The sequence below is a fragment of the Bos grunniens genome, chromosome 9 (genome assembly GCF_055505025.1).
Source record: "Bos grunniens cultivar Pamir isolate PY7600 chromosome 9, Bosgru_T2T1.0, whole genome shotgun sequence".
Classification (NCBI taxonomy): Eukaryota; Metazoa; Chordata; class Mammalia; order Artiodactyla; family Bovidae; genus Bos; species Bos grunniens.
In genome coordinates, this window is record NC_141173.1 from 50,460,288 (window position 1) to 50,475,871 (window position 15,584).

At 40.6% G+C, this 15,584-nt stretch overlaps 1 protein-coding gene across 2 annotated transcripts in view; it reads left to right on the top strand.

Annotated features, from left to right (window-relative positions):
* SIM1 (SIM bHLH transcription factor 1) overlaps positions 1–15,584 on the top strand; it is a 70,087-nt gene that overhangs the window by 26,565 nt on the left and 27,938 nt on the right. For both annotated transcript variants that reach the window (XM_086316377.1, XM_086316378.1), the window contains exon 10: positions 14,576–14,744. In XM_086316377.1, the coding sequence (XP_086172503.1) occupies positions 14,576–14,744 (169 nt within the window). The remainder of the gene's footprint in view (positions 1–14,575; positions 14,745–15,584) is intronic.

The following is a 15,584-nucleotide window of genomic DNA, read 5'->3' on the forward strand; positions in this document are numbered from 1 at the left end:
ATATCTGTGAGTCTTTGGGCTGAAGGAGGGACAGCACAGCTCAGGAAGGCAGAGGGTTGCCCAAGAATGAAAAGTCACCAAACATTCTGATGCATCTGAAAAGGGTTGTGAGACTCTCCTTCAGCTGGTTAGACTAGTGGGTCTACCAGCATTTATAAATGATTTATTGAGCACCTATAATGTGTCAGGCACAGTGCTACATTCTGGAGACAGCAAAATGAACAAGACAATACCTGCAGGAAGAGAAATGAGTGCCAGGCAGTAGACTAGTTTGATTTCCCCCTAGGCTTACTGATGACCGAGATTCCTTCCTGGAGGAATGTGTTTCCACCCACATTAGAAAGAAGAGGGCCCCAAGCACCTTAGGACTGTTAGGACATCCCTGGGGGATAAGCTTATAGGGGAGGTCAGACTTCCCTCTGGTTAGGTGATGGGAGGGAGTGGAGGCGATGGGAGGAGCTGGGCCCCTGGAGAGAGCTGTGTGTGTGTGCGTACATGTGAGTGTGCATGTGCGTGCATGTGTGTGTGTGTATGTATGGAATCATGACTGGCAGCAAAGTAACTGCAGCTAATGAGTCCAGCTTGAATACTCACAGGGACAGTACCCAGGACAGGTCCTGTGCATCTCACTACCTGAGCCGCAGAGAGAACAGCTGTTCCCAGGTTGACTTCTGTCCTGTTGGAAAGATGTTGAACAGTTCTCTGTTCTGCTTTGAATGGGATTTTTGAGTATTTTGTGGGCAGACTTCTAATAGGATTATGAAGCTCAACAAATTGTAAATTAAAGAATCTCTCTAGAGTTAAAATAGTCTTTGCAGATTTATTACATTTTTAGAAAGTGTCACTAATTATTTTAAGTTTCATAATATTTTAAGCTTTTCTCTTGTAAAGGGTAATTCCCAGATTGTCTTGCCCTGGAGAGACTGGAAGATGATGGTCTGCTCAAGCTGAAGGAGGGATGAGAGGGTGCTCTCTTGCATGGAAAGGTTAGGGAGGAAGATGGACTTACGTTTGAGGGGTAGCTACTTCGTGCCACAAGCTCAGAGAGACCAAGTGACTTAGCCAATACAACACGGCTCATGAGTGAGCATACCAATCCAGGGCCTAGACTCCGGAGCCTACCTGATTTCCTGTTGGGCTTGTTGTCTTTAAGCTGGTAACTGTACTAGGATGTTGTTGTTGTTCAGTCATTCAGTTGTGTCTGACTCTTTACAACCCCATGAACGACGAGGCTTGCCTGTCCTTCATGCTCTCCTGGAGTTTGTTCAAACTCATGTCCATTGAGTCAGTGAAGCCATCCAACCATCTCATCCTCTGTTGTCCCCTTCTCCTGCTGCCCTCAATCTTTCCCAGTATCAGGGTCTTTTCCAATGAATCAACTCTTTGCATCAATATTGATGCAAGTGGCCAAAGTATTGGAACTTCAGCTTCAGCTTCAGTCCTTCCAATGAATATTCAGGATTGATTTCCTTTAGGATTGACTTGTTTGATCTCCTTGCTGTACAAGAGACTCTCAAAAGTCATACTAGGGTGAAACATATGAAATTGCCATTTCTAGACATTAGAATAGTTAAAAATTAACAATTTCATAAATTCCACCTATTACTCAGGAATTGATAGGATGTTTTACAGAGATTTTTACCAAGGTCTGTGGACAGTTCTCTCTCTTGTACAATATGGGGTCTCCATTGCTTTCCAGTCTGGGTACACTCAGAACCAGTCAGCTCACCTTCCATACCCCAGCCCCCTCCCCTCCACCAGTTTAAGCACCAACATTTAAGACATGTTCACACAGCTGCAAGCTGTAAGCATCACCTATAGATCATTATTTTATTTAGAACATCTAATATTTTACCAGGATTCAAATGCAAGCTACTTTCTTTACTAGAAGAACATCTTTCCTTTGATTGATTGCTAAATAGACAGAGCTTGTGAAAAGATCTCTCTCTCTCTCTTTTTTTTCCTGGGATTTCTTGTTCAAACAGAATTTGTTGTATACACATCAGAAAGCCGTGCTAATATGGGCTGCTGGCCAGATCGTGGAAACAGCCTCATTATATTGAACTGGATGTCATAATGGTACCCATTAAGGTGGAATTCCCTCTGTGTTTGTACTTTTAAACCCAAGTCCCTTGCCACTTAAACATCTCTCTGAGAATAGCAACATTCTCTGGTAACATAGTCTGAGAATGTGCTGGCTCTCTCCTCCTCCTGCTGAAAACCACGATAAAAATAGAATCCCGGGTTCAGAGCATTTTTAGGGGTTTTCAGTTTGCTGCTGCTCCTCGGCCATTCATTCCACTCTCTGCGCTTGTGATGACTGTAATGTGTTCTGATGGCTGAAGGTAAGGACCTACAAGATTTACTTCTTTCAACACTCCCGTTAATTGCTATTGGAGTCCAAATATACAGCAGGAAAAGAGCAGCATTTTTTTTTTCCTCCAGAATTAACCAAATGCAACACAAGAGTTTTCATTTTAATTTTTAAAAGCCGTTAAGAGACTAATAGCATCACAGCATTTCTATTAGCTGTTGAAATCTCACTATCGTCCTGGCAAAGTGAAGTTATTTGCTGTGCCGGATTTGGGTAATGGACCCCTGCAGGGTTACAGCTCAGGAATGCTGGAAGGATGAAGCCCACAAAGGGGAGGGCAGAGTGGGTGTCAATCTCATTCCTCCAATTAGAGCAGTTAAAGAAATAGCAAAGTGCAGGGTGGCATTTATTGTGAGGGCTAATTGAAAACCAGAGGAAAATATTGAGACGCTACATGGCATTTCACATTATAATCTCTTTTCTATTTGTGTCTCATCTCCATTGACTCAATAGGATTTTCATTATAAACAAATTTCTATCATTAGATTCAGGTTAATTTCTGTGGCTGTAATTAAGAGGATGGTAAGAAACAGTTGAGAGCATAGTCCTCTCTACTGAAAACTGGGCATGGTTCTTGAAATTTACCTGGCAAGTCCCAATGCCTCCTACATGCCAAGCTCTGTGGTGAGACCCTGTCATGACCAAGACAGACAAGGTTCTTACCCTCATGGAACATGATTTAGTGGGAAGAAATAGACAGTACTTATAAACAAAGAAATATGTTGTGTGATGTCAAAAAATGAAAGGAAAAAAATTAAGCAGGACAAAGAGATGGAAGTGGTCAGGGAAGGCTTCTCTGAGGACTCTTAAATGAAGGGGAGGCAGCCAAATGGAGGCCTGCAGAGAGAACATTTCCACAGAGAGAAGCAAATGCAAAGGCCCAGAGGTAGAAACCGTCTTGGTAAGTTGATGAACGGAGGAGGTGTGGCTGGAGCAGAGAAAAAGAGGGGAAGAACAGAAAAAGATAATGCTAGAATAGGCAGAGTCAGATCATGTTGAGTTTTGAAGGCCTTGGGTAGCCATTGAAGAGTTTTGAGCCAAAGGCATGGCATGAAGTAATAGAAGCTTTGAAAGGATCATCTGGCTGATGTGGAGAGTAAGCTTCAGGGTGGGTAATGGGAAGAGGCAGGGAGACTAGGTAGGAAGTGATTATAATTACCTAGATTAAGGAAAATGATGGCTTGAAAGAGGGAGGTAGTGGTGAAGGGTCAGGTTCAGGATGTTTTCAAGGCAGACTGATGGGGTTTGCAGATGGATTGGATATAAGTTGTGGAAAAAAATAGGAGTCAAGAATGGCAACCTCAGGCATCTGAGTGAATAATGGGAAGAAATAGATTTGTAGGAAAGGGCAGCAATCAAGGGTTGTATGTGGACATGTTTATTTTGAGATGCCTGTTGTTCATCAGAGTGAAACATCAGGTAGGCAATTGGATCTGTGTGTCTTGGAGTCTGAGGAGGTCTGAGCTAGAGATGGGGATCATCAGCATATGGAATTTAAAGCCAGCAAAGGGACTGAGATCACTAGGGAGTAGATTTGAATAGAGAAGCAGCCTGAGGACCAAGCCCTGCAGCCTGAGTGGTATAGAGTCTGCAGGAACAGGAAGTGCCCAGGAGGAGGCTGAAAGGAATCGAACAGTCAGGGATGGGGATGGGAGTAGTTTGGTGAAATATATGTAGTCAGGGCAGTTCCTGGGGGAAGTGTGAATTTTGTCTTTGGAATGTTCCCTCCCTTTTCAGTGGTTTTCTATTTCCCCTGTGGTGCCCTTTCTTTCCTCTGATTCTGTTAGTTTCTCTCATCCCTGATAACAATTGCCCTAGTTCTCAAAGTGTGGTCCACTGACTGGGAGCATCAGCACCATACTTGTTAAAAATGCAAATTGTGAGCTCCATCCTAGACCTGCAAATGAGAAACTCTAAGAAGTAGAGCCTAGTAAGCTGTATTTTAATACATTTTTCATGTGCTTCTGATGCATGCAGAAATTTGAGAATCACTGCTCTAGGGAAAGGAACTGATAAACTGGATCAATGAAAGATAATAGATGAGGCTTACCCTGTTGTCCTTTTCTGAGCCATCTGTCTACAGCCAAAGAGATAAATGTCTAATGACAGATTTTGAGCATCAACCAGTAGACTATTTTTGAGACATCTTCATGGGAGCCAAGGAAACTTCTCCATCCCCACAAATCATAAAAGCAGGCAGCTGCCTACTTGCCTATCCTGTCTTTGATGCTGCTGCTGCTGCTAAGTTGCTTCAGTCGTGTGTCCGACTCTGTGAGACCCCGTAGATGGCAGCCCACCAGGCTCCGCCATCCCTGGGATTCTCCAGGCAAGAACACTGGAGTGGGTTGCCATTTCCTTCTCCAATGCATGAAAGTGGAAAGTGAAAGTGAAGTCGCTCAGTCGTGTCCAACTCTGTGCGACCTCATGGACTGCAGCCTACCAGGCTCCTCTGTCCATGGATTTTCCAGGCAAGAGTGCTGGAGGGGGGTGCCATTGCCTTCTCCGGTCCTGTCTTTAGAGTGGGCTGTTTATAACTATATATTCTATATTGTATTATACAAGCTCACCAACTCCACATATGGCAATAATGAAAAATTTAGCATTTTAATGGACAATTCAAAATCTCTAGCAGCAGTTCAGAACTTATTTTGTTAAAACACAACTTACTTATCAGGCAATTTAAAATAAAACCTGAATACCAAGGTACATAATAATAATAACAGAACATTTGTTGAGTTGTAAATTCTTATTCATAAAATACACATCAAATTTGTTTTAGCTGTTTAAATAATAGAGTTTAATATATATTTAGTTAAGCATTACAATAGTAAGGACTTAAGGAGATTAGAAATAAATGAATCCAATTAAAGAACACGTCTGTGAGATTTGATATGTCATAGGTATGAATGAACTGTTTGCTCAGCAACTGTAAAGAAACCATTAAATGATTAACTATCTAGAATAGGTTTAATCAAGAATAAATGCTATAGAAGATATTTTAAAATATTTAAGTTAAACAAATGAAGACTTGTGCATTTGAAAACATAGAATCACACCATCGTTTTTTGCTGCATCTTTTCCCAGGGAGTTTGAAACCTGAGGTTCACCTTTTCTGTGATCTGCAGAAATGCCAGGGTCTTGTGTTGTATGGAAAAGGGCAGAGCTTGCAACAGTGTCATGAGGCTTGGCCTTGTGGGGCCTCCTCAAACACTGTGGGGAATTGGAGGACCCTGAGATCTTGAGGATAGGATTTGTTTGTGTGTGTGTGTTAGTCGCTCAGTCATGTCTGACTCTTTGCCACCCTCCTCTTTGCCACCAGAGGAGCCTGCCAGGCTCCTCTCTCCATGGAATTCTCTAGGCAAGAACACTAGAGTAGGTTTCCATTCTCTTCTCCAGGGGATCTTCCCAACTCAGGGACTGAATCCAGGTCTTCTGCATTGCAGGCAGTTTCTTTACCATCTAAGCCACCAGGGAAGCCCAGGATTTGTCTACAGCCAAAGAAATAAGTGTCTAATGATAGATTTTGAACATCAACCAGTAGATTTTCTTGAGACATCTTCAAGGGAGCCAAGGAAACTTCTCAGTATTGTGAGATGATTTCTTTGTGATTACAGGTTTCTTTTCTGTTCCTGGAGTTTGTGTGGAGTTGAAAACGGGAGATGTGCTCTTTCACCCTCTCTGCCAAAGGGTTTTAGGGTTTAGGAATCAACTTTCTAAGGGTCAGGAGAACTAGGTGAGCAAGCTATTCCTGTGAGAATGGAACCTCAACCAAATGTAAGGGGTTAGGTGAGGGATTCCCCCATTATTCATCTATTTCAGATACTGGAAGATCTCTAAAGAGAAGATATATTTAAAAAACATCAGTGTCATAAATGACAGCAAAGGTGAGAGAGATGGACAGAGAAGATAGAAACATGAAAAAGAGGAGTCAGAGTGACATGTATGCATTTTATTTTCTATTTGTGGAAATTTCAAAACATAAGAAAAACTTGATTGGTATTTGTATCATTTTTGTTTCTTTATATTTGGCTTTTTTTCCTCTAGAAGTAGACTCAGATTAGGGGTTCTCATGATGGAAGAGGAGACTGACAGTTTTTAATTTGCCTTTGATAAAAGAGGCAGCACATTTTGCATTTGTTTATTTGACTTTTAAATATCACCTTAGGACAATAAGATATAGACTAGCTGTAAGAGCAATAGGATTTGGAACTTTAGACGAGGAAAATTCACAAACACACCTAAACTTTAGTAGCCAGGTATAGAATGAATTTCTGAGCATAAAAAATTAAGTTCCTCAGAACAAGAAATGTGTCCCCAAAGTAGGGTTTATGCCATTTAAACAATGACAAATATGTCATTTATAACTCACATGAAACTAAACTGTTTTAAGAAACTCCATGGTGAGGCTTCCTTTTTTTCAATTATAAGTAATATTTTAAGTCATAGTCTCCAAAGAAGGAAATAAAATGCCCCATAGTTCACTTGGAAGCCTTTAGAGACAGATAATTCTACAAGGTAGGAAGGGTGGAAAATAGATCAGAAAGTAAGTGAAATGTACAGGCACTGAGAGCAGAAGGACATGTGGACATTTAAAAATTATAAATGACGTGCATGAGATGTTGAACCTAGGGGAAAAGAAGTTTAGTCGTGCTTTCTCTTTTGTAACTTAACATTATTCACAAAGAAGCAGCCCCGGCTTCTTCTATATAAAGAAAACAAATTGGGAACCCATTTCACCATTAGATAGGAGTGCCTAAAGTTTGCCTCAACTGGTGTTTCTTTTTTAAGAAATATTTTTCTGATTATAACAGTCACATGTGTTTATTATAGAAAAATTAAAATAATGTGGAGTGTTATAAAGAGAATGTAAAGAACATCATTAATCTATTTTCCAGATCTCTACTGTTAACATTTTAGTTTTTTGCCACCCACTGTATTACACGCTATGCTGTGCTGTGCTTAGTTGCTCAGTCATGTCCAACTCCTTATCACACCCATATACATGCCTATACAGTACATGTTAATTTTAAAAAAGATAATTTTTTACTTTATCAATAGTATTTCTACATTAACTAAAAAAAAAAGAATGACTGCACAATATTTTATCACAATGGTATGCCATAATTAAATAAGGCTTCTATTGTTGGTTCTTATTTGCTTATTTACAATTAAATATAAGAATTATGCTAATAAGCACCCTTGTATATAGACTTTTGATACCCATCTCTGATTATTTTCACAAGATATAGAAGTGGAATTACTGGATTTAAGCTTTGGACACACCTAAGACTGTTGGTAAAAACTGCTAGTTTATTCTCTTGCTGGTAGTATGTATATATGCCCATTTCACCTTGTCTTCATTGAGATTTATTGTCATTTTAAAAATCTTTTCTAATTTGAAAGGCAAAAATGACATCTGATAGCTGATGAATTCACACAGGTTATTGCTACTGAGGCTGAACCTTTAGAGAGTTATTTCTCAGCAATTTGTGCATTGTTTACAGCCTTTTTATATTTTTCTATTGCATACATATTTCTTACTGATTTTTAGAAGTATATCTCTGGGGATTTAAAGCACTATTACTACTCACCCCTTCAATACGACTCTAATGGTTCTAAAGACATAGTTGAGGATGAAATTGATTTAGTGTTCTAGTTTCCCTAATATCACATATGTGATGCTTGCATCACAACTTGATTTTTTAAAAGTGCAGTTAATATACATACCACTAAAATGGTAGCATATGATTAGTTTCTTTGATTTAAGATCACACAGAATTTCAGAATGATTATTATTAATTATAAGCTGGGAATTTAAAAATCCCTCACATAAACTTGCTTACTTAGCAGATATTTCTTTCCCATATATGTAGAAAGTTTTGCCAGTTTTTAAATTTTGCGTCATTTGGATCGGAGAAGAATGACAGTTTATTGCAGTGAGAATTATTTTGTCAACCATTTGCAAGTGAGTGTTTGTTCTCTGTAAGATATATTGCAAGACAGAAAACAGAGACCATTAGAAGAGAAAAAATGTAGGAGGTTGTCGTTAGATGGGTTTCCCAGGTGGCGCAAGCGGTAAAGGACATGCCTGTCACTGCAGAAAACTGAAGGGACATGGGTTAGATCCCTAGGTCAGGAAGATCCCCTGGAGGAGGGCATGACAGTGCACTCCAGTATTCTTGCCTGGAGAATCCCATGGACAGAGAAGCCTGGTGGGCTACAGTCCATGGGGTCACAAAGAGTCCAACATGACTGAAGTGACTTAGTATGCAGGCACCCACACACGTCATTAGATATTCCATTCACGTGAGAGAGAATAAGTGCCGAGTGAGTGGTGGGGCAGTGACTGGTATAGGGCCTCAGAAGAGAGAGCAGGGAGAGATCACTGTGGCCAGTGCGGGGAAGGGAAGAGTTAGGTGCAGCGTGTGCAGTCTGTCTTAGCTGTATTTCAGTCTGTGTCGTGGGTTTGCACAAATGCATTATGCTATCCCTGTTGTGAGGATGGTTGGTTTTGCCACATCTTACGTTACAGTTCTTGACTTACTTTTTAGTTGTTGCTGTTTGCCTGTTGTTTATACCCCTGCTTTTCCTTCTTGAAATCACAACATGATGGTAAACCTCATTGACTATTATGTAATATTTACTGTCACATATGGGAAGGGTAAACCACCCTTTACCCTTGTGGGGCTGTCCACTCCATAGCATATTGGACGAAACCTACAAAATGGAGGAGAAAGAGGTTTCTAGGCAGAGGCAATGTTTACATAAAACCCAAGACTTTTGGGGAACTATTAAAATCACCAAATCAAACGGAGAAAACCACAAGGAGCAAACACAAATCCACTTATTAGTATGAGACTATTACATTTCCAAGGGTGCCTTCGCCTAATTTCCCAGCAGATTGTCTTCGTTCATGAACCCCTCACAGTATGGAATCCTCCTTATCAGCTATCTCTGCTGGGCTCCATGGGAGCCTGAAAATGAAACAGAAAGTAGGTCTCTCTGCTGCGGAGGTTTACCCAGTGGCCAGGCTGCAACTCTGCCAGAATATAAAGAAGGTCATGCACTTCGTGTAACAGTGACTCTAGAATCCAATTAAAAAGTTTAGTATAAGGCACAGTCATTCCTACTTAATCCGATCACGGTTTAATGCAATCCTCTGCTTATTTCAGTCAGCGCCTTTGGAGCCAAATCAATTGTATGTCTTTGTTTCCACGTTTTCCTCAGTAATTTGATCACCTTCAGCTGTTTAAAAAAATGTAGCTCAATTGGGAAATCTGGCAACATCTTTTAAGAATCGCCACATAACATAAAGTCAACAAACTCCAGAATGGCCAGCTCCCAAACTGATAGGACAGAAGCAAAAATTCAGGAATCTAAAATAAAAGCAGTATAGGGTAAGGTAGAGATGAAGAGGGAAATTCTTGCAAAGAATCTTGACTCAACATGAACTGATCAAATGCTGTTGATTACTTCTCTGTGCACTCACTCCAACTCGCTTCAAGGGTCATACATGTGTTGGTGCTGCTGTCGGCATAGAGAATGCCAGGCTCCCAGTCAAAACGATAGACGTGACATTGACGCATCTCTCTGAAGCTGACCGTACCTTTCAGCAGTGAAGACATCTTTTATTTGCTTTGCAAGAGGGCATCACTCTGAGCTTCCCATATCACAAGTTGGCATTTGCCTTGTGAGTGGTCATGGGATATTGCTTAAGGAGAGGCTGAGGAGACCAATGATGCAAAAATAGCCCCTTTTTATTCAGTTGGAATTTGAGTAGTTCTAAATATGTATATGACTATTATAAAGTTTGGAGTAGACTCAGATGGTTAATTCTGCAAATTGAATGATTTCTGGCTGTCTGTAGTGGAATAAGAGGATTACTTTGGTCTATGCAAATATGGATGAGATTGACAAACTGCAAGGCCTAGTGATTGCAAATTACCTGTTTCACATTGCTTTTAGAGCCTGGGTACCTGAGGATGTCTACAGAGCTGGTTCAAGTCATTAAAAGGAGAAAAATACAAAGTAAATTGGTATCAACAGCCATTTTGAAAAATGTGTCAAATGGCATATGCTACAGTTCCTCTTTTGCTAAGCTTTTGATAAGTATCTGGGAGAGCTGCCCTTAAGAGGGTTACCTGTGGGGTCCTGAATATGACCCATGTGGCACTTCTCAAGAAAGCTTGACCAGGGCTGACTTCTTCCTTTATTAAAATCAGCTAAGTCAAGCTCCATACTCATTTCAGGGGCTAAGATCTGTGCACCCACGTATTTTATTTTGTCCTACTGCCCAGGGAAGCACTGACCGACTTTCCTAGGTGTACACCTACCTTTAAGGATATGTGTGTGATACTAGAATGCATCTCTCTAGGGGATGAGGGGGAGGGGGAGCCAGACTCTTCTTTGTGTCTGAGTTTGGAGGAAGGAAATGGAACTCGTAATGTGATTCCCATCAGTATCTAGACCTTTAATCTATACAAATGAAATACTCAGTTTAATAGAATTGTAACAGTAAAACAAATGCTTTGTTCTCAGTGAATCCACCATTCAGAGCGGCTCTTGGCAGCACATCAACCGTATTTGAAAAGTCTTTAAGTGGGTATTTTTTTATTGTGCTTTTCATCCTGACACATCTTTTGAGCTGTTAGAGTCCCGAACAGAGAAGCACTCATCTCAGAATGCTGCGTCTGTGTTGTGCTATGGTCTTCATTTGGTGACTTAGCAATAAAAAACTTAATTAACTTAATAAATATTTTGGCCACACTATAATAGAGTTTAGAGGGTAAAAAGGAACAGAGCAAATCAAAATGAGTTTGGGATAGAAAGGAAAGAAATATGTCATAGGGAGGTGTTTGGAATGAAACGTATTACAATTGCTATCAAGGTGAACCTTAGCTCTGGGGAAAGCGGGTGCCAAAAAGTGCCCTAGGGGGTGGAAACCATACTATTTATTAAGCATGTATTATCTTCTAGCACTGTGCAATGAGCTTTTCACAGGGTTTCATCTGAACCTCAGCACATCCCTATGAGGTGTAAAGAGGAAATTGAAGTCTAGACAGGTTATCACACAGTAAGAGGCTCACACTGTGATCTACTTGACTTCATGATCTTCTGCTCAGTTTTGATGAATTCTTTTTTGTATTTTTTGGTGCACCAAAACATTAATATTTTTATTGGTGTATCCAAAGTATAACTCTTTGGAGACTTCCCTGATTGTTCAGTGGTTAAGATTCTGGACTTCCACTGCAGGGGGCATGAGTCCAATCCCTGGTTAAGGAAGTTCTACATGCCACAATGTGGCCAAAAAAAAAAAAAATTCAAAGTATGACTTTTTATATTTATTAGCTTTTTCATATGAATATGTAGAATTTACAATCATTAATTGGCTTTCAAACTTTATTTAAGCCTATTTAATTTGGAGTATTTCATTGGTTGGAAACTATGCAAAAATTTTGGACTTTTTCAATGTCTAAGATGCATACTCTGGGGTCTGATAGTGTGTAAGAGAAAAGTGAATCCTGTAGCCTCTGCTTGTACATCTCTGTGCTGAAATGTTGCATTAAGAATGAATTGACAAAAATTAGTTAGTTGATTTTCAGAGGTACATGTTTCTTGCTGTTAGTTCTAGAGGCTGAGTGGATACTCCACTGTCCAGTGGACGGAAGTACATTTTGACACAGAATATGGTCAAGGATGGGAGCCCTGCCTCCTGCCAGCGCCTAGCTTGCTCACTGTCACATGCACGTGGCCTCAGGGTCAGGTGTGTCTGGGGACTCACCGCCCACAGGGGTCTTTTCCACAGAGAAAGTCTGTTGGGTTTCAGGTTATTAGCAGTCACTGAAGAAAGCAATCCTTTTTTAGTTGCATCCTTACCTTCTTCCTCTTCCACCTAGGTGAACTACTGTGCCAGTTGCCATTGGAACAGGCAAAATAGCTCTTGACAGTAGTCTTCCAGGAACTCAGAATCCACTGGGCAAGATAAGATATAATCCCTTGAAAAATAAGATTTGAGGAGGAAAGAGGTAACCTTCTGGTTCCCTCCTCACTTCCCTCGGGAACTGGCCCCAGTGCCTTGGTCATGAAGGTAGTAACTTAGTCCTTATGTTCATTGCTGTCCCCCCACGGCCACTACAGAGGTGCTCAGTAAACACATCCTGAAGGAATGGATGGGTTTAGCACCCGGGAAGGGCTTTCTAGAGGTGAGTATGACTTAAGGTAGTTCTTTATAAGAGGGATTTTAAGAAACAGAAAGTCAAGAAAGTATAAGATCAGTCTGAGGAGAACTATTCTGGATGAAGCAAGGGGCTAATGAAGGAAAATTCTGAGATATTGTCAGAAAAATAGATGGGTGCCACATTTTGGCAGGCAATGAGTTTCTGACCAGCGAGTGCTCAGAATCTGCTCTGTGTGTGGTTCTTGGGAGTTAAGGAGAGCATATAACAGACCAGTGAGGTAATCAGATCCCCCAAAACCCAAAAGACAAATTGCATGCCTACCTTCTAAATTTTTGTTACTCACATAAGGAGAATTTTTTTTTGGTCTTTTTAAAAAAGTTTATTTTTTAATTGAAGGATAATTGCTTTACAGAATTATGTTGGTTTCTGAGTAGATGAGCTATTTGATATGAAACCATTGTAATTTGATGACATCTAGCATAGCATAGCATCACTGAACTGAACTGAACTGATCACTACCCTCCAGTTAGTAGTAGTGATATTATTGGCCCTGTTTTAGCTGGCTTCTATTTCTGGTCACTTGGGGAGGAACTCCTTGCCTGAATTATACTTTTGCCTTTGCCTGATCTCTCTGTAGCAGGACAGATAGGGAGAAGGACAAGAAGGTAAATGATAGTCACTGAACGGTGGAGATCTGCCAACCACTCTTACGTGTATAATTTTATCAAATACTACACTTAACATAGCTATCTTAATCTGAAGAGCGTGGAAAATGCATACAGAATGTTTAAAAAGGTAAACCCATTAGAGAAAGGAAAAATAATATAAGAAAAAAAATAAAGAGACAGTGGAGTTTGTTGCACAGAATTCATGCCATGAGGATTTGTACACTTGCTAGAGGTGGTGACACATCGAACTTGGGCTCAGGGCTTTTTGACTTCATTGCAAAGAAGGAAACATGACGCATGATATGATTCACAGTGCTTGTGAGATAAAAAGAGATCAATTACTCAGAAGCAGCCGGGCTAGTTCTGGAACCTGAGAGAAGATTCTCCCATGAGTCCTCATAAGGAAGACTCTGAAACATTTTATTTTGGCTGCCAGTGGGAAGGATTGATAGCCTCTTATGAAACCCGAGGATTCAGCCGAGACTTCCTGCTGCCTGGGAGCAGGCTGAGGTGGTTGGTAGCTGTGGGCAGGGCCAAGCTGTCATCTTTAGTCCCTGAACACCTCAGCAGTACCTTCTCAGTGAACTCTTGAGATACACTTTTTCCCCTGTCACATCACAGCCTGCAGTCATTATGTTTATTTCTTTATTGTTTCTTCTCCTCAAGAGATTGTAATCTGCACAAGGGTAGGGGGCTCTACATGCCTTATTCATCCTTTCATCTCCATATAGCACAAAGTCTGGTATATTTTAGGAGCCTAATAAATACTTACTGAGTAAAGGAGTAGAAAGAACTGGTGGCAAAGTATATCCTCAGGTAACTGAATTAGTTAGCCTGTTGAAAAAGGATTTTTAACTAGTTAGCCTGGATACCCTAGTTTGCTAGCCATATGGGTATTTGGAATGTTTACCCAGGATGACTGATCAAGGAACAGCTGATAAAAGACATTCTTTTTGTCAACCATCAGACAGCATCAGTTGGTCAGTTTTCTGCTGAGCTCATCCCACAAATAGAAAATCTTTAGACTTTATAATGCATAACTCACCAGCAAGGACACAAAAGCTCAGAGAACTGGAATTCTAGATTTATTTTCTACTATATAAAAATAATGAACAATGTATATTTTAATCAAGGCATCTTCATGAGCATATCATATAATTTGGCAGCTACATTCACAGAGATTTGTTAAATATTAGGTACTTCCAAAATAATCAAGGTGTTTGTGGAATCCAGTTATATGGCTAACTTTCACTTGATTCCTCTTCAAATATGAATGACTGTCATTTCCAGTAAGAGAATATGTGTATCTGTCTCCTGTGGTGGCCGATTAAGGGCTGTGTCTTTTCACCCTGCAGGGACACGGAATACAAAGGGCTGCAGCTCTCCCTGGATCAGATCGCAGCCTCCAAACCAGCCTTCTCCTACGCAGGCAGCTCCACTCCTGCCCTGACTGACAGCAGGAAGGGGGCCAAGTCCAGGCTCTCCAGCTCAAAGTCCAAATCCAGGACTTCCCCATACCCTCAGGTAGGTGCAGTGCCACTTGGCAGTTTTCTTTTTCTGTGACTTGGTTTGGTCTCGCAGTGGAGGAAGTATTGAAGCTGTTTGGAATTAATTATCTGGCTTTAATACATTTAAAACTTCTATAAATCTGGAAAGCTTTCTAAAAATATCTTCTTCCTTTAAAATAACTATGCTAGTAAAAATTCGAAGTGATCTTGTGGTTTACTGCTTTTATATGAAGGTTGTGAGAGGATTCATTGCAGTCAAAACCATAACTGTATTTTCAAGGAGAATAGTCCTGAGTGTTTTCCTCAACAACGATTAACCAGAAAGATGGGGCAAGCATAGAAAAATATGGAAAATGAGAGCTTGATGTAGAAAAATGGAATCTTAGGACAGGAACTGAAGTCGAAGGATAAATTAAGAGGTGGAGGCAAAAGATCAAGGGTACATTTCACCATGAGATTTGAGCACAGATGGACTGTTTATGGGGAGGAATGAAACAAAGAGGGTCTTCCAGATGGCAGGAATGGTAGAAAAAGCAGCCCTCTTCTCATCTTTGCAAGGTGGTGAGCTGATGAGACCCAGAGGAGGTATTCCAGAAACACCGCAAGGTACAAAGACAAGTCCTGATGGTTGGAAGGAAGAAAAGAATGTTTTTCCTTATCAGCCTCTGTGATATAGAAACTTGTCTATGTCAAATGTAGGCACAACTCTCTCCTGGCCTGAAGGAAGTAGGACAGAACTGAGGATTTTTCACTCCTGGTACCCTGTGACCATCCTTTTCTTTAAGGGCTGCTTCTGCTAAGTCACTTTAGTCGTGTCCGACTCTGTGCGACCCCATAGATGGCAGCCCACCAGGCT